General features: G+C 38.7%; 4 protein-coding genes and 1 long non-coding RNA gene across 8 annotated transcripts; 3 read left to right on the forward strand and 2 right to left on the reverse strand.

The window, feature by feature from the left end:
- Positions 1-927: 927 nt before the first annotated feature.
- Positions 928-10567, reverse strand: hgsnat (heparan-alpha-glucosaminide N-acetyltransferase). Of its 2 annotated transcripts, none has more exons than XM_059338498.1 (18): positions 10372-10567; positions 9433-9542; positions 9121-9257; positions 8480-8598; positions 8260-8329; positions 7942-8011; positions 7502-7605; positions 7093-7169; positions 6938-6968; positions 5981-6141; positions 5732-5847; positions 5421-5542; positions 4743-4869; positions 4471-4557; positions 4262-4339; positions 4013-4083; positions 3378-3490; positions 928-2425 (listed from the first exon to the last, which is right to left on the reverse strand). In XM_059338498.1, the coding sequence occupies exons 1-18, from the start codon at positions 10532-10534 to the stop codon at positions 2244-2246; spliced, it is 1938 nt and encodes a 645-aa protein (XP_059194481.1). In that variant the 5' UTR covers positions 10535-10567; the 3' UTR covers positions 928-2243. The 2 variants fall into 2 exon arrangements, with proteins under 2 accessions (XP_059194481.1, XP_059194489.1); XM_059338506.1 differs by lacking the exon at positions 10372-10567 and adding an exon at positions 9846-10044.
- A 433-nt stretch (positions 10568-11000) lies between these two features.
- Positions 11001-13115, forward strand: LOC131975773 (dynactin subunit 6-like). Its single transcript, XM_059338536.1, has 7 exons — positions 11001-11081; positions 11294-11358; positions 11497-11602; positions 11821-11906; positions 12024-12071; positions 12203-12345; positions 12780-13115. Exons 1-7 carry the CDS (start codon positions 11053-11055, stop codon positions 12870-12872), a joined length of 570 nt encoding a protein of 189 aa, XP_059194519.1. The 5' UTR covers positions 11001-11052; the 3' UTR covers positions 12873-13115.
- A 278-nt stretch (positions 13116-13393) lies between these two features.
- gtf2e2 (general transcription factor IIE, polypeptide 2, beta) lies at positions 13394-26612 on the reverse strand. Of its 2 annotated transcripts, none has more exons than XM_059338526.1 (8): positions 26407-26612; positions 24478-24638; positions 18109-18191; positions 16885-16992; positions 15574-15756; positions 15301-15394; positions 14353-14468; positions 13394-14171 (listed from the first exon to the last, which is right to left on the reverse strand). In XM_059338526.1, exons 2-8 carry the CDS (start codon positions 24635-24637, stop codon positions 14052-14054), a joined length of 864 nt encoding a protein of 287 aa, XP_059194509.1. In that variant the 5' UTR covers position 24638; positions 26407-26612; the 3' UTR covers positions 13394-14051. The 2 variants fall into 2 exon arrangements, with proteins under 2 accessions (XP_059194509.1, XP_059194500.1); XM_059338517.1 differs by having other exon boundaries at positions 24478-24642.
- Positions 19181-22615, forward strand: smim18 (small integral membrane protein 18). The gene is made up of 2 exons (XM_059338545.1): positions 19181-19305; positions 21488-22615. Exon 2 carries the CDS (start codon positions 21493-21495, stop codon positions 21814-21816), a length of 324 nt encoding a protein of 107 aa, XP_059194528.1. The 5' UTR covers positions 19181-19305; positions 21488-21492; the 3' UTR covers positions 21817-22615.
- LOC131975788 (uncharacterized) lies at positions 26214-27899 on the forward strand. 2 transcript variants are annotated; one of them, XR_009394753.1, is made up of 4 exons: positions 26214-26533; positions 26638-26720; positions 27284-27442; positions 27694-27899. It is a non-coding gene; the product is annotated as an uncharacterized LOC131975788 (long non-coding RNA). The 2 variants fall into 2 exon arrangements; XR_009394752.1 differs by lacking the exon at positions 26638-26720.
- Positions 27900-27936: the final 37 nt, after the last annotated feature.

A 27936-nucleotide genomic window follows, 5' to 3' on the forward strand; every position in this document is an offset into this window, starting at 1 on the left:
GAGGCACTCTCACAACTTGCTTTTTTTTCTTCACCAGGCACCCACACTGTAACTCGATTCCCACGCCTTATTGAGCAATAAAGCAAACTACACCTCTCTATGTTGAAGAGCTGGAAACACAGCTTGAAGATAAATAAGTGTTACGTGAACTCTAATACTGGAAATATATATTCTTAGATAAATCATTCATCGCCTTTATATCACTAGTTATAATCAGTGGTGAAAGAGGTTTTCAGACCCCTTACTTAAGTAGAAGTATTAATACCACACTGTGAAATTACTCCACTACAAGTAAAAGTCCTGCATTCAAAACTTACTTCAGTAAAAGTACAAAAGTAACAGCATCAAAATGTACTTAAAGTATCAAAAGTGAAAGTACTCGTGATGCAAAATGGACCCACTCAGATTGTTAAATATATTATTTGATTATTATTTTTGGTGCATTTATGTAGGCAGCGTTGTACTGTTTTCAATGTAGGGCTCATTTTATCTCTTATATATATTAATATACTGTTATGTGATTTAATTTATAAACATGCTAAACATAAACATAATCATGCTTTTCTGTTAAACATTGACCTGAAATGTAACTAAAGCTGACAGCTAAATGTAGTGGAGTAAAAAAGTACAATATTCCCTCTTAAATTTAGTGAAGTAGAAGTATAAAGTTACTTTTGTGGAAATACTCAAGTAGAAGTACCTCAAAATTGTACTTAAGTACAGTACTTGAGTAAATGTACTTCATTACATTCCACCACTGGTTATAATGAAACCTCTGTATATCTTGCTTTGAAGGCCCATCAGAAATACATTTTAAGATTAAGATTAATTACTTTTATTAATCCCACAATGGGGAAATTCAACCTCTGCATTTAACCCATCCTTTTTTACACACAAGTGAACACACCATGCAAGGAGCAGCAATGATATTTTGGAATATGTTTTATTACATAAAGATATTGTCAAATGGTGAATATAAAAAAATAAATGTATAAAAGTTTGGCACAATGAATTTCATCAATTTAGACAGTACTAGATGAACAAAAATCTCCCACAGCATTTGGATATTCCACAGATTAAATGTATAAATTTGCAAAATGCGTTAATACAAGTAATATTAAGTTACAATCATAGAAGGGGGCACATTTACACAGTTTTGTGAGAGTAATGGCAACAGTTTAATGTTGAAACATCAAATATATATTTCTAAATCTTGTAACTAAGCTACTGTACATTGGCAACTTACAGTATCTCTGCTTTCTAGAAAACACCTGAAAAATGTAACACAAATTGTGTCATTGTGCCAGTGCGAACATAAAAAGAGGGAATGTGTAACCGAATAAGAAAGGTCAGTGCTGGGAATTCTTTTGAAAACCTAATCAGAAACTCAAACATATTATGCATGCTTTTGCATTAGCCAAAATGCAAAAGAAAGTGACCTCCAGTGGGTTTCAATAGTCATGTGACATGTCCTCCTTCACTTCCCCTCAGCGCTTGGTAACACGCAGCATCATATGTCAGGACACTTGCTGAGCCAGGGAGCAGAGGATTGCAAAACGGAAAAAAGACAGCTGAGGAATGATAAAGTGTAGATGTTTAACATTCATATTTGAAAACTTTAACATACTTAACTCTATATTATTGGTAGCCTTTTCTCTTGAAGGTACATAATTCAATTTCTCTTTCTGCTCTTGAAAAGTCAGTCTCGTAAAACCCCACTTCAGTTTCCAGAGTAATGCAACAGAACTTAAGATGGCAGCAGGGATTCTCCCAAGGGGAAGTCAACAAGGGTTTGTTAAACCACGACAACACCCTGCTGCTGTAGTCTGTGGTACAAGATGAGGAATGAAAACCAGCGTCTATAACATGGTCAAATAACAGATTAACAATGTCAGTCTTCCCAGTTCTCGAATTCTCAAACTATTCTTAGTTCTTCCTGAGTCAGTTAAGATATTTGGCAGGCATCAGCTGCTTCATATCTGAAGGTCTTTGGAAAAAGTCTTTAAATATGTATGGTCCACAAAGTAGTGACTGTAATTAAAAAGAAATTAAAAAAGTGCTGTTTGTAAGAAGAAACCCACATAAGTTCAGAGACAGAGAACCACCATAGCTTTAACAAAATAAAAGTCTCTTGTTTCCCGTTTTCCAAATGTTTTCAGTTTCTAACTCCAGCAATTCTGATGTAAACAACGTCCTCTGATATTGTTCTCTGAATGTCCCATTATCATTAAGAGGCTCCCCTTCTAAATTTTCCAGAAAATCTTTTTCCTGTAGAGCATGTAGGAGATGAAGACCCAACAGGAAGTTGCCACGAGGTTCTGCGTGAGGTGCTCGGCGTGGGATTGGGTGTTGGCCATGCGCCAGCGGAAGGGAAAGTACTCTTCAAACACTTCATGGCCCACGTACACGAGGATGGAGTTCATACCTGGAAGCATGCACAGAAGCAAAAGTGAAAAGTGGATTTAAAAGTGGCCTATTTGGTATATCTAATTTATCTCTACCCTTATAGATTGAAGTTAACAATGGATAGATAGATGGATGGGTAGATTTTAAAAAATAAATTACAGAGCCGGGGAAGGAGGGGAATATTTGGAGAAAACTAATTAAGAATTTCAAGACTTAAGTCGTACATTCAAGAGAAAACAACTTGAATATTATCTGACATTGAAGTGGGAAATTTGTGACAAGCACTCACAAAGTCTTGCATCTGTCTATTGCGTTGTAGGTGATGCACCAGAACTATCACCTCAACAAAATCAGTTTTTTTTCTAAATAGACCCAATTCACGGCAATGTCCCTTTAAAGCCTGGACGCTTAGAATAACATGACGATTCTGGGCTAATATGCAAAGGGAAAAGATGTGCTTTCTTGACAAGAAAGAGAAGATTTGTGACTTTAATCTCAGAGAATTTCTACATTTTTCTCACAATTTTATTACTGTATAATCTCAGAGAATATTCTTTTTTTCATGAATGTGAGTTTTTTTTTCTTGTAAATGTATCACTTTAATCTCAGACTTTCTGGATTTTTTCTTTGTATATTACCCCCTCCTGTGGCTCCATCATTTTATTATTTAATTTATTTTTTAACCTTCAATGGCCCAAACACACCATTGTTGATGTCATACACGTCAGTGATTGTGTAGACCAAATAATAATACAAGTACTGATATTGAACTACATCCAAGATGCAACATGTTTATTGATACCAGACTAAATGAAATGAGAAATAGAAGACTAAATTAGGTCAGAGTCAAAACAAACAAGTGTTAGGCCACTGCTCATTTGTGACATTATTACCCCAATGAACCTAATGCCTATTAGTAAAATTCTCTACTGATCCTGAACATATATATGACAATACAGTGCAACACTCACCAGGATAGAAGAAAGGTGCTCCTGACCACCACTTCTTCACATCCACTGTGTAGTAGACCAGTACCAGCAGCACATATGCAAAACAGGCCAGTGTTGTCACATAGGACAGAGACCTGGAAGTGAAAAAACAGACAAATGCAATATGAATTAAGGATATATATGTGAGGGTTTGGGGAGCTTTCATTTCTCTAGAGAATTATTTCCCTTCTCTTGTCAAACTTTCATTCATGTCACACCACAAAATCACTTTATTTGCAGTGTTGTACTGAAGGTTAACAACTCCTGACTGTGCCAGTGATCCCATCCATGCATGGATCAATGGATGACCACCTCGGTGTTTTTAAAACAGGTCAATATTGTCATTGGCCCATAAAGACATAAATTTGAGCAAGCCTCAAAAAATACACCAAACAACAGAACAAGTAATAGTATCAGAGCTACAATAAAGTCCTAAAGCACTAAAGTACTAAAAGAATCAGGTGATTTTCAACAATAACACAAGCTAGGACTGCCTCCTAAAGCTTTTTAAACTGCCTATTCCTTAAAGCAACTTCCTCATCCAGTCAACTTGTGCTAAAAAGAAATTGCTGAGGAAAGCTCGTTCCATCTGAAAGTGCATAAAAAGCAAACTTTACCATAGGTTCTTGTTAACAGGAATGAATCCCTGGTCTGTGGAACACTTGGTCAGAACTGCTGAGATGACTCCCTGTGTGTCACAAGAGACTTTATTATTCACCCAGGAAAGCAAAATAAAACACATGCATGGAGTAAAATTCAAACATTGAAACCAAGATGCTATTTAGCAGAACAATGACTCATTTCTTGTACACGTGTGCACATTTTATAGAAGCTTAAGATGTGATACAACAGCTACATGTACTCACCAATAACAGACCCCAGATAAGAAACCTTGACATTATACTTGTGTGGGCATCTCTGTAGTGTAAGATGATTTTTCCTGCCTGAAAAAAATAAAAATTGCATTTGATTGTGTTTAGTTGTTTCAATAAGCTACAAATATTCTCAATTTTGAGATCAGGAAAATGAAGAAAACCAAGAGAGAAGGAGTACCAGACAAATACACATTACAAACCTGTAATCCAAGAAAAGCCATGAGGACAGAGTTGATGCTGCCAAGAACACCTTCTGGATCGTATGGCATATGAGTTGCATAAATCACCTGAATTCAAATGGAAACAGAAGTGGATTTTTGTAAATAGTTAAGTTTACTCTTGCATCACCTGTAACGTTAGCAATTCTGCATGGGCGTCTTGGAAAGAAACCTGATATCTGACATCCAGAGTTACAGAAAGACTAAATGTGACTACTCCTGGAATGTTAGGGGTTGTTTTGCTGGTTACTGACCCGTGACGAGGGGTTCTGGTAGATGTGGCTTTCTCCAAGCAGCCATCGGTCAATTAAACCAGCCGCGCCACCGGTGCAGTTTGCATACAGGCCCATGTCCCCAATCCCACCTGGTCCCAGATAGCCTCTGTCCAAAGAGTCAGTGAAGTCAGTGTTAACAATGTAGGATAAAGGACATCAAGTGCAAGGCCAGGGTTTTATAGAAAATATGAAACTAACGATGACACTTTAAGGGATTTTATAAATTCTAATGTAAAGGACCCATATTGTAAAAAGTGAGATTTGCATAATTACAACCCTGATTTAAGAAAAAGTTGTGACGTTGTCTAAAACAGAAATTTAAAAAAATTGCAATCATTTGCAAATTTTTTTGACATATATTCAATTGAAAACTGTACAGAGGATATTTAAAAATCAAACAGATTAACTAGTTTCTGTAGACATACACAGAATTTGATGGATTCTATTTTATTTACGTTTTCAAACAGTACCCTGACTTCTTTGGAATCGGGGTTGTATAAAGCAGGTACATGATACAGTGTAATGTCAGATCAGACTAAATGCTTCTATAAATCTGGCAAAAAGTATCAAAATACTTTATTCACAGTGGGCAAGACCTTGTTGTTTGAGGTTGTTTTTTTTAAAACAGATAAAAAAAAGATTCCTGAATTTACTCACGTTGGGCAATCTGGCACAGGAAGTAGGAAAGTGAGGCATAGCCAGATGATTTCTAGGAGAAGCACACACAGCCAGGCAGGCCAGTATAGCAAGATGTCAAGACCAGGGGACCACCAAGCCTCCTGGACAACACAGACAGTTTTGCTGTTCTTCAAAATACATTTATTATAGATAGGTAGAAAAGAGATCACATTCAGAACATCAGAATGTATTTATGCTTCTTTGTATGGCAATTTTTAAAAGGCAACTTCACCAGTTGAACACTAAACAGACGTTAAAAAAATCACGGTATAATTGAGCAGTTGACTGACCGTTGTAAGGATGTCAAGATGGCCTCTAGCCACCAACAGATCCAGGCAGGCTACAGCTAAATATGACCAGGCCAGGCGCTGCAACACACCGGGGATCCGCAGGTTTTCAAAAGATACTGTGGAGCAGATGAGGGTTGAGTGTGAGCACAAAGGAAGGCAGGAAGCCAACAAAGAAAGGTAGAAACAGTTTGGAGCAGTGTCAAAGAACATGGAGTATTATCAGCATCAGAGAGGTGTGTTTGTACTCACTTGGTCCCTGGCAGTAGTTTGGGTTGATGATGAAGACACCGATGAGGAAGAGCTGCACACTCCTCCACACAATTTTCCTCAGCAGTGAGCAGCGGGTCGAGCCGGCGCGGAGAAGGGAGTTGATTGACAGGGCGACGGACGTCCCCATTATGAACACAAACCTGTTGAAGAAGAGTGTGAGAAAATTAGACAAAAACAGGTGTAAGATGAAAAAGTTTACACTTCTGTTATATTTTCTTTTTAGAGATAGACGTTTTTGTGTTGAGCCCATTTTTTAAATATCCAAGTGCCACAAAGAAAATTCAAATCTTTATTCATCATTCAATATTATTTGACAGAATAAGTAAATAATATAATTTTAAAAAAGGACTTTTAAATGCATTTTACCAGCACAAATAGACAGGAAGCATGGGAAAACACAGCTTAGTTAAAGCAATAAAGCAGGTTTTGCATTAGCTTTATTTCGTGTACAAATTCCACAATGTAACTGGAATAAGAGTTCATGGATCTTGTACACTTTCAATACATGGAAATGAGTATTTAAGTAACCATCCAATTTCAGAATAGGGTCAGCTAATAAGCTGTTCAAAAAATCTGGCAATACGACACCAAAATTGCGATTCTTTAATCTTATTTTAGGAAAACTTTCCCAGTGTAAGAACACACCACCATATGCATTAAATCTGAGTAATAAAAAGATCACATTTTTTGCAATCAGCAAAGTTGGATCTGCATTTTAACAGTCCCTGTGACATTCTACATAATAGCACTTCTGTTGTAGTATTTGTCTATCTGCTACAAACCTTTGTATGTAAACTAATAATTTAAAATTGATACAATGATTCAGTGATTCAATACAGAGTCACAAAACATAAAATAGTGAACACAAGTGTACTGATATTTCCCAACAGTTAAAAGACATGAGGGAAACTGACAGTAAATTTAAACTGAGCTTACCAAGGGAAGACTAGATCTGCAACAGTAAGACCTGTAATTAGACGCATGGAAAACCGGCTTCAAAATCACCTTTAATACCAATATAATAATAAAAAGATCTGTGAATAATTTGTGACATGGTGACAGAGTTAACAACAGAATCAGGCGGGGCTCACCATTCCAGCTTTCATGTCTAAAGAACCAGTATCGTCCCCCTCCATAGTTCACAAACACCATGATGACTAAGGAGATACTGAGAGGAAATAGAGAAAAATGCAACAAGCAGTGAGATTATACCAAACAGTTACACAGGCCTGTTTGTTTTAAAGAGGCATCAAAGTTAAAATATCACAAAAACACAGAGAAATTGGTCCTTTGATACAAATAGTTCAACTTCAAGTCACCAGATCTATGTTAATATCATTAGTCATGGCTCATTAATGAGTCATGATTCCAGTGTCAGCCTGCCAAAAGTTCACGCTGCATTAAGAGTCACATGATACAGTCAGATCAGGCCAAGTGGTAATTCTCTTCATATCTTTCTTTGTGGAAAGTGAGCTGCAGGGGGAGGAGGGGGGGACCTACCCTCTGAATGTGTCCAGAGATCGCAGCCTTTTGCTGGGGCTCGGTGGTGGAGGGAGGATGTTGTCAGCAGCTAGTGATACGGGCCTGCCAGGGGAGCCAAGTTCCTGAATAATAAGAGAGAGATATCAACACTGTTCAGCTGGAAGTGTGCACACATTATGGTGAATAGATTTCCCACTAAAAAGCCTATAAACCTCTCCACTAATATCTTAAATTATTTTTTGTGTTAACAGTCCCAAGTGATGCATCTTTCCTCATAAAAATAGGCTATATCATAAAAAATACAATTTGTGTCACTTTTTTCACAATATACTTGCAAAGTGCTTTATCATACAACATTAGAACAAACTCCCTAAGAAAAGATAAGATGTCTGGTTACTTATTTAAGTATAGTTTTAGCACCATCTTGGCTTAAGAATATCCCCTGGACCAACACTCACAGAGTTGATGAGCCTCTCTGTCTCCATGGAACCACTTATTCGGAAGAGGACAGCCCTCACTACATCAAGCCTGGACAAGAAACAATGGAACAGTTGAGAAATAATTCTTACTAGACTCAGACAACAACAACAGCAGTAGTAGGAGAGGTTTGTGCCACAGCGCTGTGATAAATATCTCAATAAAATGATCTAAATCTAATAAAATCCTAATTTAATACATCATATGTGGATTTTATTCCATGACTGTAGATTTTCCAACTGGTATGAAACACACACACCGAATGAATAGAGAAGAACAAAGCAAAAAAATGACTTTACCCTAATATTGTTGTTCCAATGGCAGATGCCACGGCTAATCCAGCGAAGATCAGAAAAGCTACCAGGATCGCTGTGCAGAGAGACAGTAAAACATTATTTAAATGTAGCATGCTGCATGTAGCCTTCAGCATGACAGGGATGAATATAGCATCAAATGCTTGACATGCATCATTTTAATGTAATACATGTTTATGAACGCATTTATTTGTGTGACACTTACGTATGTAGCTGTTGCCAGGGTCTGCATCAGTCACTATGGAACAGTTGACCATTGAGGAGTTGTTCAGATTCTTCACCCACAGAGAGTAGTTCCCGTGCTCCCCGAAGTGGAATGGGACCCTAGGATTAAAAATGACAAGCTATACCAGGCAGCAACCCAACCATACTGATTGATATATGTACATCTGCTCAAAGTCATTCCATAAATCTTTAATTTTTATAAATGTCCATCGTCTTTCAACAATGTTTTATTAACAAGACAGCTTGTTGATACTTGCAACTTGATAAAATGAGCAAGAAGTGGAATTTTATGTCTGCACTGGTGAATTTGTTGGGCAAAGTTTAATTAACTACTGATATACCATTTCTTAATAATGGTTATTATATTTTTATTGAATCATAATTAGCCCAGCTGTATTATTTTGTCAATGTGTGCGAACTGCAGTGTACTACTGTTTCTCTAAATCCTATAATATGTTCAATTGTGTTAGATACAAATATTTAGGTCAGTTTAGTAAAGCTAAATCCAAACTTAAAGCTGTACTGTAAATGAGAATTTAAGAGTTAAATTCAAGGCAATAACATTAATATTTTTTTTTTACTGTATGCTCCAATATAGTTCCAGTTCTGGTGTTAACTTACGTGCAGAGCTCCTGGTTGTCAGTAGAGCTGTTGAGCTGTAGTGTAATTTCATGCTGTGTGCCCACAGCAAAGTCTACTGAACTGGGCTGACCAGGACTCTGCCCTGCAGTGACCACCCCCAACTGTTGGTACAGACACTAGCACACAAAGAAAAAAAAAAACAAGGGTCCAGATCAGAAAACCAAGTATAACCACAGGATCACCTGCAGGGAAAAAATAATCAGGTGTGTGTGTGTGTGTGTGTGAGAGAGAGAGAGAGAGAGAGAGAGAGAGAGAGAGAGAGAGAGAGAGAGAGAGAGAGAGAGAGACTACCTGATAGCATCTCTCTGACATCCAGTACACTGCCACTCCAATGTCCAGCTCATTGTGGACTGTCAGGAATGCCTCATCCATCTTCAACACTGTATGTTTTTGGGGGGCAGCTGGAGTAAAGAACAGCAGTACATAATGTACACATTAGTCGAAATCAATTAGCAGATTTAAGATGCTACAGCCTACACTGTGGCGGACCACACCCGTGTGAAGCCTCTGTTCACTGATGCGTTTATATAAGTAGAAACAGATAGCATGATGTTTGCTGTAGCACTGCTTAGAACAAGGACACATGCGTTAAATAATCCCAGCTCTCCTGACTCCATGTTGACCGACATATTGAGAGAAAAGCACAGTAAAGGCGTTGCTTTTCGTAGATGCTACAGCTGTGCAACTAGCTTTCTGTAACTTACCTCAAACCTTTGGTTCGCTGCTATCGTTATGGACCAGAGTGTGTGGTCGCCAGACGGGTAGCCAGAGTATAAATACACTATGCAGTGTTAAATGCAAGCTAGAGCCAGTCAGCTAACGTTGCTGGGTGAAAGAGGAGAGCATGTGAGAGGGCTGAAGTTATGTCTGCAGAGCCTTGGTCACATGCTAAATTAATCCGTAAACTACCCCCAGGAGGGAAGTTTAAACGACTGGGACTCATTCTTGTACTGTCAACTGACCCTTTATGTTAATGCTGTTTTGGTTTAATCAGTTAGCCCAGAGCTAATTTATAGGAAGACATTAACGCTAAAAAGCTGTCATGGTAAATTTCCACTTGATTGATGAAAGCAGCCGACATTGATTCAAGGCGATTTAAAACACATGATGCCATGGAAGTGATGGGAAATTGTGCTCTAGATTAACGCTAAATTATTAGCCATTGCTAAACTAGCCACGAAGCACTGTCCTGCTGTTAGTTTTCACTTGTCAATAGTCCTGGATACTTACAGGTCTGAGCGGTCAGTGGCCCCACGCAAACTGCTACAACCAAAGCAGCGACAGAATATAAAAACATACATTTCTGTGGTCGTATCATTTCCGTCTGCTCTGACTGTTTCAATCCTAACACTGCAGATGTGTCTTTTGACTTCTGTAGTTTCCTTTTTGCCATAGTATGCTACTTCCGATCCATCCTTGTTTTGACAGTGTAGTGGGAGCCATGAGGGCCAAAGTACATTATTGACGCAAGTTACCTGTTCAAAAGTCAGGGTCACTACCGTATATTATTATTACAGTTATTATTTCCCTTTTTCTACTGTTGGATAAATTATGTTAGATGAAAAAAAAACTCATGTATGGATTGTTAAGGTCAGATTTGGGCTAAAATACACTTACTGTTACTATGCAAAGGTATATTTTTTCAACACATGAATTAAGTAGTTCGCATTTGTGTTTAAAAGTGTTCTTTCTTGATTAGTTGTTACAGACAATCGACGTTGAGCTCTTTATTCAGGTAATCATCAGGTTTGTTTTAGGCATAGACTGCATAAAAAGAGTATATTTATATTATTTATACAATCAATGGTTTTAGGAGTTTGCTGACGCATGCGCATACGACGTGATAACAAGGACTGCCAATCGATAATCGAGTGAATCAACGGCGCCTCCCATCGGATCTTATCCATCACAATGGCAGATAAACCAAATGCTCAGAAAAGGTAATATTAATGTTCAACCGTTAGTTATGTTTAACAGCTGAGCTAAAGTTAATAATAAACAAAAGTATGAATAAATAGCCACAATAACAATAAGTAACAATGTATCCAGTTTAGACGGCTAACGAATTGGCTAGCTAGCCACGTTAGCACTGTCATCCTTCTCTCTTTATCATGCCCTCGGTCACTGTTGTACTGTTTTTCTATGTTTACAGTGTCAAAATAGCCGCTGGAGCCGTAGTTTGTGTTGAAAGTGAAATTAGAGGAGATGTCACCATAGGTAAGACTGGGTCTTTTCCATCTGCTGACTTGCCAAAACTTGCATTTGTTTACCTCAAATCGGATTAGACTTTCAACTGATTCTACAGGTTTAGCGACGTTATCTTAACCTACCCTTTAAATCCCGTGTTGTTTCCAGGTCCCAGAACAGTAGTCCATCCAAAAGCTCGTATCATTGCAGAGGCAGGACCCATCGTAATTGGAGAAGGCAATTTGATCGAGGAGCAAGCTCTGATAATTAATGGGTAATTCAATAGTTCTTGTACCTATACACTAAATATGTTTCTTACATTTGTTTAAATAGAATAGTTATTGTCTTTTATCTAAAAACAGAAATTCATTAATTATATACCTATATTGTGACTTATTATGCTGCTACACATACAAAAATAATAATCTTTGCATATGGTTTCTTTGTTTTGAAATCATCAATAATTTCAAACTTGTTTGTTCTACCTTACAGTTACCCAGAAAACATCACACCAGAGTCTGAGGTGGAACCAAAAACAATGACCATTGGCATGAACAATGTATTTGAAGTTGGCTGTGGTATCCTTTTGACTTGCCTGATGGCTCTTATTCTATAAATCAAATTATTTCATACTGTAACATTTTTATGAATCATAACAATCTAAAATCACATTTGCCTTAGCTAAGAAACAACAGTTTCACAAGCCCTGAAAATTGGGGACAACAACGTGATTGAATCCAAAGGTGGGGTGCTTTTGTCTTTATTTGGCTTCCAGTGTGTTTTGATGTGTGAACCCACATCTGCAGAGGAGGATGGAACATTTCAGTAAATTAAGCCACTCACTGTGTCACATATCCTCTATTTCGTTGTCTAGCTGACGTCGGTAGGAATGTGATCCTCACCAGTGGCTGTATCATCGGAGCCTTCTGTCAGGTCAACACCTGTGAAGTCATACCTGAGAACACAGTCATCTACGGCTCTGGATGTATGAGGCGGGTTCAGACGGAGAGACCACAGGTACTACAGCACTCCAATACATTTTGTGCTTCCAGGTGGACCATTAAAATGTATGTTCTTTATGAAAGCTTTACAGAGATGTTGATTTAACTTACCGGTAACTGGAGGCTATAGTCCATGGTGGTGTTTTATAGTAGAATGCATAGTACACATGATACATTTTAGACTGTATGCAATATTTTTTCCTGCAAGTTCCAGGGACTATGGGAACCATTAGTTTAACAAACTACACCATAATACATGTTGCAGCATTTCAGTTTATGTTTTTCCCCGTAGCTTACTCATGTTGAGTAAAATCATTGTATTTCAGCTCTACTGTGGTTTAAAGTTGTACTACAAGATTTTCAAACATGGCCAGTGTTTGGAAGTGTTGTGATAACACCACTTGTATATGTCCTTGTCTTATTAACATGTTGGTTTTGCCATCTTTACAGCCCCAAACTCTTCAGCTCGACTTTCTGATGAAGATTTTGCCAAACTACCACCACCTGAAGAAAACGGTTAAAGCTGGCCACAACGCAAGCTAAAATGCAACGTCACACTTTTTAATTTGAATTGTTAATGGCTACCAATCCCATATTTAAATAGATCTTTCTGGAAGGAAGCATGAATGTATGTAATTAATATATGTACCTAGCTTCATCAGTACTTTTTCTAACTTACTGATAAATATTTTCTACTCTTTCTGCAACAGCTGATTCAGCGTTTCCTCTTTCTCTTGCTGTGCTGAAGTACCCTTTTCTATGATTAATTAAATTACTTCAAAAATGCTGATTGTGTGCTTCATAAATTAATTTATGATCAGTGGTTACCAGTAATTTCATCACTACAGAAGTTTGTTTATAGTGCAGCAAGAACATATAGGAATTAGTAGAAGGCTTTAAGTGCTATCCACAGTTAGAAAACTTGGGAAAATGCCAACAGTAACAGCTATTTTTAATAACATTTGTACTAATTCTCTTTGTATTTTATACAGAAAACTTTTCTTGTTAGCATTTGAAATAAAGACTTGGTTTGTTGCACATGTAAATCAAGCCATGAAGCACAATCCTGTAACAGTGTCATTTATTAAAATAAGTTCAAAAAGTTTTAGTATTTGAAACCCCTATGTTGTGGTGCTGCAAAGTGAAATTCCATGACAAGTAATGTCCAAGATGTTTCATGCTGGATGAGAGACCTCAACGTGATGCACTGCACAACACAAACATGTCTGCTGTTCCTAATAAAAGGATGGAAGGTTACCATCAGATAAGGATGGCAGCCCTTTCAAAATAAAAGCTTCCACACACACACCTCTTTGCAATATAGTAAATAAAATGAAGACAAGTATTTACACACTTCAACCGCATTTACATAACAGAAAAGGTTGCAGGCAGCCCCCTTAAGTATGGTAGTTTTGGTAAGGGTGTTCAGTGTCCCAAGATGGTCTCCGTTCTCTTTTTCTCCAGTGTCCTCCAGTTATCACTGATCAATAAACAAACTAAAAAGGATTCCACAACACAGTTGCTATTCACTCCATGTAATACAAGACCACTGATCACTGGGAGGAGTGCAAAGAAAGGAAGATAAGCTAGTTTGGACACAAGAGACAGCCATGAAAGAGTCTTTGTATTGTAGTGTGGCCAGGGTCTCCATCTCCAGCCATTTTTCATTTACAGGTTTCTACTCCACTCCTCTGAGGGCATGAAGCAGCAAGGGAAAGGATCTCATTTCTTAACAGGAACACCCTCTGAATAATCCTCCAGTACACCAGCCAAATGGTTGTTGTGAGTCTTGAAGTGTCTCTTCCTCTGCCCACTTTGCTTCTTCCTCTTTTGAACTGGTAACTGCAGGGAGCACAGAAACACAGTTAGTAGTGATTATAAGATGCTTGATAAACAAACTATACATCAACACTCGGAGTGAAACTGTCTATACCATGATTTTTTCTTAAGTAAGTAATGGAAAGTAGATTTAAAATTTGAGAAAAATGAAAGTCAAGGAGTTTGGAGACCAGCAGACACTGACCACTTTCTTTGGTCCCGTTTCTTGCATGGAGGAGATGCCTTGTTTCTTCAGGTACTCCTCAATCTTCTCTTCATCCATGGAATCCACTGGAACACTCCTCCACAATTTTTGGAATTCTACAATTAAAAGGCAAGTTTTTGAGCCAGAAACAAACTGATGAACCAACTGGTCATCCAATTATTTATTTTCAATATATTTTGGGCATTTTATAGCTTTTTTATTGATGGAGAGATATTCAGAGTGAAAGGGGGAGAGAGAAAAGAAGGAAAGGGCTCCGGGCCGGATTCGAACCTGGGCAACACCTGCTCACGTGGACTGAGCCTCTATGGTATGCGATCTACCAGGGGTGCCACTGGAGACAGTCACCCAATTATCGACCCAATATATGAGATAACTATAAGGGCACTCAGAGAGCACAGACCTCCATCGAAGCCATGCCCTATCTCACAATTAATGTTTCCACTATGTGATTCCGACCTGCTCAAATATGTCCTGGGTTCTTCCTTGGCCTGTGGTACACCCTTCCAACTAGTTTTATGAAAATTGGGCCAGCAGTTTTTTCTATAATCTTGCTAACAGTCAAACAAGTGCCAGACTGGATGAATTGGCAAATACATATGAAAGTAAGCCTGAGTTTTGATATAGTTCTATGATTATATTGGCAGAGTAATATATTTTACATGTTAAAGTAAAGTGCAATAAAAAAAACATTTATTGGGTGTTTATGTCAGTATAGTATGTAACTGACAAAAATATATTTAAATGCTACGAAATGGAGAAGGTTGAATACAAACTCAAAAGTCTTTGTCTGTTAGAGGCTTAGGAGTTTTACGTTTATATGACAACTTAAACAATTTATTATAGATATAGCGGCAGTGACGGAATGAAATAAAGTCGAGACTGACAGATAGCCATGACACAGCTGAGTGAGAAAGCCGACTTGCTCACCTTCGTCTACCACAAACTGACAGTGCTTGTCGTTGTAGAACAGGATCTTCTTCTTATCTGGTCTTGTCACAAAGATGATCTGATCTCCCAAAGCCTGTGAACACATGAGAGCTCATGTTTCTGCTAATGCACCCTTACTGTTAAGTCTCCACAGTGTTTACTCATCATACGAAAGGTGTGAGACAAAAATGTATGTCCCTTCCATTAGTAAACACAATGTACAGCATCCATAAGTTAGTGGATTTAGCCTAAATAATATTTGTTTAGTGCTACCTTGATGGCCTTGGCTGAGTTGGGCAGCCCCTCCTCTACATCATCCAGCAGCACTCCTCCCAGGCCCAACTGGTCGTGTTTGTCCAGCAGCCTCAGTAAGGCTTTCTTGTCCTTCAGGTTGTACTTGGGCTTGAAGCCGTAGACTCCATCCCGGACGTCAATTTTAGGGTTGTTGACCAAGGCCTGAGATCGTCAGAGTAAATAAGTAGAGTCAGCTTTAAGTCTCTCATTGTGGGTAATGTGTATATGTATTTAACAATTATGTGATGTAAATATAATATGATTTATAGAACAATTCACAAACCTAATAATTCAATTCACAAACCAAATACTTATTATTCACTCATTTCTTTAACATGCACACTTTGAACCACAGCACAGCATCGAATGTTCTATGATGTGTGTTATCAGCATCATCGCTCAGCTTCTACACAGTGGCGAGCTTCTTTTCACATATACAGGATGTTGTGGTTGTGGCTCACATCATCTTACAGATGCCTTTGAAGGGAAATAACTTCTGTGGGGATTTTGGTTGTAAAACAGGTCAGTGAAATGGTGCATGACAAGGACACGTGTAGTCTTGGGTTGTATCAAGGTGTTACAGTAGACCATTGTGTTTAGAAATCCAGACGGTATGGTTTTCAATACCGTCAAATATAGAGACGTTGCTCTCTGGGGTGAGGTGAGATGACATACTAAGGCGATACATTGTAGTGCACAACACACACCACCAGAGGTCAGTCTCTACTGGTGGGATAAGTATTGTTTTTTACACCTACTTTGGGTGAAACCACGTCAATGACGAAAACACTGCTAGCTAAATGGTGGATGACAAGTTAGTTTGTCAATGTACTAATTCCACACGGGTTAATGTGCAGATCAAAGTTGCTCACCTCACAATAGCAATGTGCTTTTCTATGCTGTGATAAACGCTTGTTTTTGTTAATATACACTCTGAATTACGAAATGGACACATTCTCTTTTTATTTACGTTTTACATAGCTTCCCAACTTCCTTGGAACCTGAGTCGTATTTAAACCAATCAAGACTTGTCTAAGCAGGCTGATAGTATATGAGATAAACAGCATTGTAATGCTATACATTATAGTAATGCTATACATTATGCTACAATGACTTTATCACCAGCAGCTCAGCCTTCCAGTTTTTTTTTAAACTAAATACAATATATAGGTATGGCCCTGGGGAAATATCAGGAAGGAATCATAGTAGGACCAAATATATAGTATCCAAGCACAGACACATGTACTCCTGATTATTAATAATAGGTAGCATAATACTCAAGAAACACACCTCGGTCATGAGCCACTGTTTCTGTTTCATGCTGATGTCCAGAAGTTTGGTCTCATCCAGAATCTCTTCTAGGGTCAGGCAGTGTGTATCTCCATTCTGATGCCTTGTCTGAGAGGCAAGGACAGAAAAGTACACAGATTTACAGAAAGAAAACAAACATACAGTTAACAAAATAGAAAATCTTTCCAAGCACTTATTTTAAAATGTAAGCAATTCTTAGCTCCCACCTTTGACAGGTCTTAAGCCAAATGTCTACAGTAATTTTGCGCCTCACATCAAACTGTCAGGATATTTTACACGGCTTAAAACTGTGTATTCAACAGATGGCATAAAAATGCACACATTAAAAGGAAATCTGTCAAGTTGAGTGTGAGATCTGCAGCGAGGGATGAGTCAGACATTCAGCTAGTGTGACAGGTCCTGGCTGCCTCTTTGCGGAGTCACAGCATGATAAACAAGCTGTTAACATACCAAAAGAAAGACTGGGGACCAAATGTTACGCAGCGGACACAACTGACTCACTGGGCTGACACAACAGACAACAAGTCAAGCTTTTAGAGAGCTTTGATTGAGATGACAACAGGCTTCAAATTGGGCAATTATGTTAATGCTGTTGTGTGAGCTGAAAATAAACTTGGAGGAGACTGAAACACACCTTTTGTCTAAAGCAATGTTCATTTGCAGAGGAAAAAACTTCAAGAATTATTCCAACGAAGTGTGTATTTGCGTCTGGGTAAGAATAGTCACACAGCATTTATTTGGCTATTTGCACCCCTTTCTCTTAATCCTGAGTTATTATGGATCCCACTGCATTTCAGAACAAGACCTGTGACGCAAGGATTGGTCAGGGCCGTGCCGATTAGTTAGCAAAACTAACAGGTAACAGTAACTGGAGGGTTAAGGCTAACTTGTAAGGCCATGGCCAATGTGTGAATATAGTGCTCCTTTGCCAAGTTCCTACAAAAATGACTCATAATGATAGGCAGAAATTAATAAGTCACTTTTCATTAATTTTTCACTTAAAAAGTAATACTTGTTGACTATGGACACCTGGGTGCTCGTCTTTGCCATGATATACAGCCACATTGACTATCTCCCCTGGTAGCAAATAGCATTGGTAGCTACAGACACCTTGGTGCTAATAGCATCTGTCTGAATACAATTACCACTTCATTTCAAGTGAATGTTTGTTTTTTAAAAGATGAAATCTCTCTGGAGCCTTACCTTCATATAATTAACTATCTTGGCTAGGCATCCAAACTTGTACCCAGAGCTGGTCTTGATGTTGAAACTGCCATTACTTGACTCTGTGGAGAAAAAGAGAAAACAATTTAGGCTTAATATTAAAATGTCACAAAAGTGACCACAAGGCCAGATAGCAGCAACCGGTGTCAGTGAAAAGCTTTTTGTTGATAAAACTGTTCATCATCCTGAACATTTAAACACGAGTGGCAAAACAGTTTTTGTTAAAACATTAGAAAAAAAGCCAAAAAGTTAATGTTATTATTTACCTTGAGGTCACTTATCTTTATTTAATCACTCTAAAATTGAACACATTATTCCAATTTTTTTTAATGGTCAACATATCCTAAATCCTCATCCTCCCTGTCTCCTATGTGGACAATTAAGACTCAGGCCTAGTTGTTCCTACGGAGGATGTCATTCTTAAAAAGTGTCACAAAAATAGACTTAATTTATTGCTTTAAATTGGGATTATTTTCAGCAATGAATTAACACACATTTGGTGTGCTAGTGAGTATTTATGCCAGCAGGACAGTATTAAAATAAGTTATAGTGGCCACAGTTTTGTTCTCTTTATGGGATTTTTTTACAAGAATAATAATATATATAATATCACCAGCACTATCCTTTCATGTAACAAAATAAAAATACCGTAAACAATACTGCAGTTTATGAGCGTAATCTGCTATTAATAATTTGATGTTTAGCCAGCTGGTCTTATTCTCTGTTGGAGTCCAACAATGCTGCTCCCCCATTGAGACTGTCTGAGGTCTGGACTAAGCGCTCGCCAATCAAAGCTGAAAACAGACACTGGTTCATGAATGATTCATAGTGTGGGCGGGAGCTTCTGTAGCCGTGAGCTGCACTGTGGGCAGGACGCTGAAATTGTGACAGGCCGCTGAACGAATGGTGCAGAGGCAGGGCTAAAAGAAAAGAGCCAATGATGGAAGAAGCTCATGCCGTTCAGCTGTAACGAGAAGAGCTGCAAGGAGTGGCGGAGGGAGTGAGGGAGTGCGCGAGCGACGGCTGAAAGTGCGTGAGAGTGCTGAGCAGGAAAACAGGTCGAGGAGTGAACGCGGAGGAGGAAGAGAGTGGAAGACAGAGCGATAGGTGGAGCACCAAAGACAGGAGAGTGCATCTGTTGACTTGAATCTTCTAAAGACTGATCCAGACACACAGGTGAGTCTGCATATTTTTCCAGAATGGCATCATCAGAATAATGCGTGCCTGTTTGACATCAACAGATCATAACAACAATCTTCTCGATCTCCCTGTGTAGCTACATTTGGGGGTTTTTGTGTGTAATCCAGCATTCGCAGGGTAAATCATCAGTTTTAACTGCAGCAGATCTATCTGTGAAGCCAATTCGTTCTGCACTGGAGGAATCTAAAACTGCAAATCACCTTATCTAACAACTATGTAAGGAAAACGTAATTCATACTATAACAGTAACTGAGCTTATAGCTCTAGGTGGCCACTGTAATATTTAGGCCAAGACAGAGGGAACACGCAACGGATTAAATAAACATGGGAATCTGTCTGCCTGCACTCTTCCCGCAAGAATACCAAACATCAGAAACTCTGTGTGCATCTGTATGTGTACTCATATGTATCCTGTCTGTGTTGGTGATGCATGACTCGCTGCAAACTGCTTTCAAGACAAATCAATGAGAGACTGACAGCTGTGAGGAGCCAGCCAGGGGCATTAAGAGTGCATAAGTGTGTGTGTGTGTGTGTGTGTGTGTGTGTGTGTGTGTGTGTGTGTGTGCGTTTGTGTTTGTGGGGCAGCCACCCTGTAGCCATAGAGCAATATATGATCCTACAACACCTTTGAGAGCCTGGCTGGGGTGGGGCTCAATTTGGGCAAAATAACAGATGCTCTAGAGAGCCAATCTGTCATTGTGTATGTGACTGCTCTGACAAAAGGGAGCAACAGAGAGACCATACAAGGGGCAATAACAGGCGAAACAAATTAGTAAAAAAAAAAGAAGAGGGTTGTTGTCATGGTAATGAGTTGAAGTGAAGTTGATATTATGAGCTGGGTCTGCAATAAGAGGATGCTAAGGAGGGAGTTAGCTGCATCAACCGAGAAGTAAATTACCACAAAACATTTACCACAATCTGTACATACTCTAAACAGTCTGCTCTCATGAAGCAATTACCAACTAACAGTAAATATAGTTAAGTGTGTGACCCTTTGATAGTCAATATGTTCCTGTCTTACCTCTCCTAAAATAATAAAGTGCAACTAATTTAGGTGATTTCCTGAGTTGAAAATCTCTTTAGACAATTCAAGTCACGACAACAACCGGCATGATCACATTACAGTGTCAACTTACACGGAAAACCAAGTTAACGTCACACAAGAGGCATTCATCTGTCTCTGTAAGTGCACGAAAAAAAGCCCCACAAATATACCTCATATTCTAAGATGTCAAAAATATATCCATCAGTATGAAATCATTTGTTTTACACACAGTAAGCCCAGTTTCAATTATACGATCGTAGAAAAAATTCACACAAAAACTTACGACTTATAGACTTAGGTCTATATGAGGTAAGAGGTTTCTCGCTACCAATGCCCAGCCCCAGGTTAGCCTAGTGTAAAGGAGAAGCACTAATACCCCTCTTCCTCAACTCACTTGGTTCACTCAAGTAATCTGGGTCAGCTTTCTCTGTCTCAGTCTGTTGATATAAAAATGTCTGTGGTTGTGTGTGCCGATGCGTGTTTAGAGCATGTATGTACACACGAGTGCATGTGTGCATGTGTGGGCCGCGACACTGGCACACTGTTCCCGGAGGATTTTAAAATGGGAGGCTTTGGCTGAAAATGTGAAACGATAGCTGAAGAGAGACAAATGGCCTGACAATATGCATACTGCAGAACAGCTTTTAACTTCATCACTAGATTGCAGTTCCTTAACCTTTATCAGGTTTTATGTCCAAAGTGCTGCAAACCAAGAGTTGAAGCCATATTTCCCTGTGCAGCCAGAAGCCATCCTTTTCTACCAGGCTTTTAAGTCTAATTTTTGTTCAGAGCAGATGGCCTCAATAGGGTTTTTGCTCTTTAGCAATATAACCTTTTGCTCTAACAAATTGTCTTCTCATTTAACTAACAATTCTATCCCAAGTGAGACTATGTCCTTGTCAAAAGCGAAAATGAAATTCAGGCACATGATCTGTAGAGATTTCTTTTTTGAGACATTCTTCGGCTACTTAATTTTTTTAATCACTCTCACCATGGAAACAAGTATTTTACAACCACTGTTCTCTAATTTGGTCTCCCTACTGCTGTCGCCACCTCGCAGCGAAGTCGAACGCTGTGACAGGCATTAACAATCTGTCCGTTTCTTCCATCCAGAAATCATGGCCAACATTTCTACCACAATACACCCAAGTAATGTCCCATGGCACCAAGAGGCGGCCCTTCTCTCCCGCGTCTCCTTGCAGGTCCAGGAGGTCTACCCTTTCCATGATGGCTGGAATGTGGCCTGCTTCATCATCCTTCTGCTCTTCATCCTCACTGTCGTGTCTCTGGCTGCCTTAGCCGTGCTCTATGAGCTTCTGGACTGTGGGTGCTGTGCCAAAGGGAAGACACATCACCAGCTACAGGAGGAGGGGCCGGGCAGCTGCGGCAAGCTCATGACCAGTATTTGCAAGGAGCCGGAATCCCATACTGAGGTGGTATAGGGGCAGCAAGGATGAATATAAGGAAGGGTAGGAATCTGGGTGTCAGTTGTGAACTGGGCAATACAACGTTGACTCCGATGACCTGACAAAAGAACTTCTAAAATTGCCCAATAGTGGTTCAATTGCTCATAGTTAGGAGGATGCAGAAGGAAGGTGGCAGTTCGTTACTGATTTAGAGTCAAATTAGTTTTTCCATTTCAATTAGGAGGAAATAATCACACATCTGCATTTACTCCCACTAAACACACAGGGCGGACCCTGAAAGACATATTTTACACTAAAAACACCACCAGAAGAAAGACAGAGCACCGAGTAGTATAATAGTACTAGAAACAGTACTAATAGTGTGGCCACGTTGACATAAAAACACTGATAACACCCAATATCAGCTAGTTTAAAAGCAAGTATTCTTCTGCCCTGCGAGTACGGTGCACACCTGTGTGCCGGCTGCAAATACAAATGAGCTTCTATGAGACGTGATAAAATGTTGTACAGAGTCAGAAAATGGTGTCTATATCTGAAGACTTCAATATCCTAGTATCCCTACAGGACCTGATGAACAACAAACAGATGATCGCGCCTAGCTGGACAACAATATTGCTTTGAATAAAGCCTGTGTTTCTCTGTTCTTGTAAAAATGTATGCCGGTGTTGTAAACATGTTTAGCATTGCAACATTTAACTCATGAGAAGTGATACTTGTTTGCTGCACAGATGTAATTTATCATGTCATTTCAAGCACAATGTATGAGTTCAAAGGCCTTACCACAATATGCCTAATAAACTGTCACTGAATAATGCGCCAGCCTGTTTTTCTGCTAGGACAACCCTGCATTGCACCTGCTTTATGTTAGTTCACTCTTAAGTTAGGGTCTAAAGTTGTCACTAGAGGCTTAGTAACTACAAGTCAGTTTGTGACTAAGCCAGCTTATAATATTGGTTGCACCACGACTACTTGGGGCAAAACCTAACTTATTTGGTCGTTCAGTTATATCTAAGGGAAGTAGCCAATCAATTATCAAAGATAGGGTTCCAGAGTCATTGTTAACGTGTGCATTAGCTTTGTGGCTGGCATGAGCCACATGGCATTGTATCACATTGTAGTAAGTTCGATCGATACTGTAATATTAATACATTAAATCTCTGCTTGATTAAAAAATGGCTATCAAAAAAATGTGTGTTGGATTTTACCACCAAGTAATTCTGTGACATTTTATGATTTACACATACTCTTTGTATCCATGGTGCAACCATTTTTATTTTTTAGTAATGCATAAATCACAACTTAGTAATAATGTACGTATCTAGGCTAACTTTGAGCTAACACACAGCTGCTTTACTAGGCTGCAGGTCATATAAAGGGTTCAGGAAGGGGAAAATACATTAAGCATTTCAGGTTAGAGTCTACCCTGACCTAAACTGTAGTGCTGGGTAATGAAAAAGAAGAAGACATGCTTTATCATTGCTAATATTGTAGTCTCCAGATTCTCAAAGTTCAGAACTTACTGACTAAGATAATGTGTTCTTACACTGGGCAAAGCCTACCTTACTGAGCTAGTAGGAAGTGCCTCTTCAGGAAGCACAGATCAGGTCAAACGCAGTTCATCTTGGTCAAAAAATAGGTTACGTAATCCTAATCATGCTAGGGTGAATATTTATCAGATAAGCACAGTTTCCATTTCTGTGTTTATTTGTATGCAGTTTGCCTCTAATTGAAACTAAAATGGCTATTGTAGCAATTATATTACACCCTGTTTCTAATTCATTCATTTATGTTCATAAAACTCTCAACTGAAAAAAGTTAAATGTTCTGGTGTTAAAATATCTATAATGGTGCTCTATAAAGATCCTGAGGGTCCTAGGGTATACAGAGTGTTACATTTTTTAAATTCCCAGTAAACTGGATGCAAGTGATAGCGCAGATAATGTTGTGTTTAGCCTGTTTGGCCTCATGATGGCACTGTTAACTTACTGTTAACTATGAATAAATACAGACACAATGATAAAAATGTTGGATCACTGTCTCAGTAAAGCAATGGTGCAGCAACTGGCTGTCAGGTATAGTGCAGAGCAGCATTTTCCTTGATATCGGAGGGTTTTGATGACAGTACCCCAAGAGACAAAGATGCACCTGAGGCTACAGATGATGAGCATTGATTTTCTTTTATATAATTTATGGATCTGATCATTTAAAAGCATAATTGGAACATGAGAATGACAAAGCTAGCTCAGCCAATATGAGCTCTAAATTAGACAACAGTTAAGCTACTATCCAAGTGGTCGTCTTAAGGGAGGTTAAGGCTGATAAGGAATCTTATAAAGTCACCTCAACTGCCTAGAACTTACTGCATTAAACATGCAAGTAGTTTTCCTGACCAAATTTCTAACTTGGGAATCCAGAAGATCTTACAATATCTGGCTTTCAGCTGTTGCTGTCATACTGGAAAAAAGGAAATAGGTGTCTGCAAATGTTTATGATGCTCTAAAAGCCTTTGGTTTCAGCAGAAAACAAACATTGAGACTCATATTGACTTGGCTTATGTAATGGTGTTATAAGACAATCTGTATCAGCTCTAAAAATGTTGATTGGTGCATCCCTTCTGACATTTACAAGCACCAATCAATGATAATGTCAGTCATTGTCAGTAAAGTCTTCACTTACCAGCACTGTGTTTGGACCCCGAGGAGCTCTCCTTGTCAACTTTGGGCTTCTTCTTCTTGTGTGATCCAGAGTCAGATGCAGCCTGTCTCTTCTCTACAGCTGGAGTGGACAGAGCTCTTTTCTTGAAGAGCTCCCTCTCTCTCAGCAGAGCTGGATCCATCCTGGCTGACAGGAAACACATTCATATTAAACACAGAAACTATTAAAGCCAGTCTCTACTCTCTCTCCAAACTGTTAAGGCCAGACATTTCACATAAACCAGGTACTTTTCAACATGCAACGAGGCGAATCGAAAATAACTAAATCATTTTCATGTTGGTACATGAAAAAAAAAAAAAAATGAAAAAGTTGAAAAAGTTATCCCATTGTTACCAAAACTGAATTAATCAGTTTGAAAGCTCTGTGGTAAAATATGCTGTTGAGACTCTACCAGTCTCTAGTATGGATAGGCCATACTCTCCGCAAACCAGCCACAAACACCACAAGACAGTCCTTCAAGTGGAATCCCCAAGAGAAAAGAAAGAGAGGTCGACCACGAAACACCTGGCGCAGAGACTGGGAGGCGGATGCCAAGAAAATGGGCTACACTTGGGGACAGCTTGAGATGCTGGTTAAGGACCGAGATGCATGGAGAACTCTTGTTGGCGGCCTAAGCCCCAGAAGGGGTAGTAGGCGATAAGTAAGTAAAAGTAAGAGACTCTACTGGTCCCATCACCCATTAAACTTCTAGGGGCCTATGGATCAGAGGCTTCAGGGACATTTGCCTGTTTGGTTATGCAGTTTAAATTATATTGCTTCTAGCTAAGATCTAGCTTTGTACCACAACAACTGATCCCAGCAAACAGCAGCTAACCATGAACATGTAAATCGTCACACTGTTAAAATAATTGCCTGAGTCATTTTTTGTCAAAATTGTTTTTTTTGCCTAAATCATCTCCGCATGACACTGGCCACCTATGGTAAAATCGCCTACATCCTCAGTTGATCAGATCATGTGATTTTTCCCCTTTAAGATAATGGTCTATGTCAAGTGTGTGACTTAAGTGGATTTATTATGCCTAAGTCAAAATAAAATGTGACTTAGGCAAGTTTTTTAACATGCCTTTGTGACTTAAGCAAGATATGGTAACACTTCATTTTGAAGGTGTCTACAGAGTGACATGAGCGTGTCATAAACATGACATGGGATGTATCATGAACATTGACACTTTGAATTAATATTAATGCTCATGATACTTGTCATGTCATGTTTCAAACAGGCTTGTGTGACTCTTATGTAGACACCTTCAAAATAAAGTGTTACCATATCTTGCTTAAGTCACAAAGGCATGTTCAAAACATTGCCGAAGTTACATAATTTACACACAGTGTTATTACTATGCCAATAGCCATCCTTTTTGAGTGAAATGATCAATAAATATCATATGTTACACTTTTGGTGACGTTTTTTGTGTTTCCTGCAAAACTTGAAAAAAATGAGTAAGGTGATTATTTTAACAGGGTGACGAAATACTACATATACACGAATTACCACTGCTCTTATGCAAAGTTAAACGGGCGTCAGATAAGAAAATGCACTGTGGTAAGGCCCTCAAAATGTAACGTTACATTAACAGCTAAATTAGCTTACGTTAACATTAACGGTAGCTAAGTTAGGTTAGTTCGGTTGCCAGCCGGTTAAAAAGTAACTAGTTAGTAAGTTGACATTGTTCTAAGTTAGCCTGTCGTTGTTACTTTATTGTCATAATATGAATCCACCCAAAAGCCATCGCTAACGTTATCTAACATTGCCTCATCAAACATAACTGTCTATTTGGGTTAATTGAATAACACCGTCAGTAACGTTTAAGCAAACGTTACGACACAGTCTGACACTATGTTTGTTAGCATTAGCTAAACGATTTGTTCAATCCATCTTTGTGAGCATACCTGACACTTTGTTCCTGCTCCCAGAGAAAGTGACGGGTTACTCCACGACGACTGTCTAATTTCTGAAGATATCGAACAGAAGGAAAGCTTCCTTCAGCAAATCACCGCCTTACTTCTTCCTTCAATGGTAATATCAGTTACCGTTTGCTAACTAACTTCGTACACAAAACACCTCTTTTTTTCCTCATGCTGCCGCTTCCGTTTCTTGTTCGATTTGTCGGACATCAACAGCGATCCCTGCGACGACGTCATCACGTATGACGCTTCACAATTGTACAGAAAAAAGGATAACAAAACCATGGATGCAATAAATGGTATGCTGATTACATTACACTAATATAGTAGGCTACTACAAAAGAAAGCAATTATTTAAAACAAATTATTCAAAACTAGATAAGGAAATATGAGGTATACATTTATTAATTGAATGTGAATGAATATCAATGGTAAGAACCACTGGAGAATTTATCATAAAAGAGGGAGCAGATTTTAAATAAGCTCAGTCAAATTGCATGTCTGGTTGGTTTATTGTCTATCACATCTCTTGCCCATGAATCTGAAAGTATCCCTGACAAATGGTGGTTATCAATAGAGGGGAAAAAATGGCATAAGTGCGCCACTTAGTGGTTCGTTTGTGCTACTCCCTCACAGACGCATGCTTTTTCTTGTTCTTTTTCTATTCTGAATATAATAATTTATCTCTAGCATCAAGGATTGACCGAATAAAAATATTTAATTCGTTTTTAGTTCAATAGAAATTGTCCGCTGTGACTCAACAACCATCAGATCTTTTAAGGGGGAGTATCCCTTTATTCTGACTCTCATGTTGACAGTACCATATCTCTAAACTCAACACGAATGGTTACTTTCATTGCAGGGAGATGAGAGAAAAACATATGACAGACCTACTATCAAGAACAAGGCAGAAGAAGAAAGAAATGGAACAAATTGAATGTACTGCTACATTGATCAGCAGACCACCACCATTGCACTGCTTTCATGCTGGCTGGTCAGAAATATTCCCTACAACAGGCAGGTGAAAAAACTTTACAAATTTCAGATTTATGTTCATTTGTTGTTTCGACTGTTTGGAATACAGTTGAAATGATATTACATTTCTTCAGGATCAGAGTACAAATTTTAGAAAACACATAAAACATCTAAAGTGTATCAAATACAGTACAATCAAATATTGCGTTTCTTAAAAAAAGTAGAAACAGGAAATCTGTTGTTTGAATGTGTGGAAAGTTAGACACTGCATTGATGAAAACCCTGTCTCTGTTCTAGAGATTAATGTATGGAGGCAAACCCTACAGGAGTTTAGATGGGAGGCCTTGACAGCACACCAAAGCCCGTCGGTGTCCTCTGGCATCCTTTCAAAGAAAAAAATTCACTCCCTACAGGAATTGACTATCATTATGTGCCTATAGTGCAACTTTGGCCATGGCTGAGGCTATAATCTATTCTGCACATTGATCAATAAATATGATTCAGCCTTACTTGTCACTTCGCTGCATTTCAAAGATGTGC

Source organism: Centropristis striata, chromosome 1 (assembly GCF_030273125.1).
Source record: "Centropristis striata isolate RG_2023a ecotype Rhode Island chromosome 1, C.striata_1.0, whole genome shotgun sequence".
Taxonomy (NCBI): domain Eukaryota; kingdom Metazoa; phylum Chordata; class Actinopteri; order Perciformes; family Serranidae; genus Centropristis; species Centropristis striata.

Excerpts from the sequence above, each read along its gene's own strand:
- hgsnat (XM_059338498.1), bottom strand. The coding sequence starts at position 10,534 with ATGGCAAAAAGGAAACTACAGAAGTCAAAAGACACATCTGCAGTGTTA. Across the intron at positions 9,258-9,432 it reads TGTCAGAGAGATGCTATCAG|TGTCTGTACCAACAGTTGGG; the intron begins GTAGTCTCTCTC and ends TTTGTGTGCTAG. Across the intron at positions 5,848-5,980 it reads AAACTACTGCCAGGGACCAA|TATCTTTTGAAAACCTGCGG; the intron begins GTGAGTACAAAC and ends TCTGCTCCACAG.
- LOC131975773 (XM_059338536.1), top strand. The coding sequence starts at position 11,053 with ATGGCAGATAAACCAAATGCTCAGAAAAG. Across the intron at positions 11,907-12,023 it reads TGTATTTGAAGTTGGCTGTG|TTTCACAAGCCCTGAAAATT; the intron begins GTATCCTTTTGA and ends AAGAAACAACAG. Across the intron at positions 12,346-12,779 it reads TTCAGACGGAGAGACCACAG|CCCCAAACTCTTCAGCTCGA; the intron begins GTACTACAGCAC and ends CCATCTTTACAG.
- smim18 (XM_059338545.1), top strand. The coding sequence starts at position 21,493 with ATGGCCAACATTTCTACCACAATACACCCAAGTAATGTCCCATGGCAC.
- gtf2e2 (XM_059338526.1), bottom strand. The coding sequence starts at position 24,637 with ATGGATCCAGCTCTGCTGAGAGAGAGGGAGCTCTTCAAGAAAAGAGCT. Across the intron at positions 15,757-16,884 it reads AACAGTGGCTCATGACCGAG|GCCTTGGTCAACAACCCTAA; the intron begins GTGTGTTTCTTG and ends TGACGATCTCAG. Across the intron at positions 15,395-15,573 it reads ACTCAGCCAAGGCCATCAAG|GCTTTGGGAGATCAGATCAT; the intron begins GTAGCACTAAAC and ends ATGTGTTCACAG.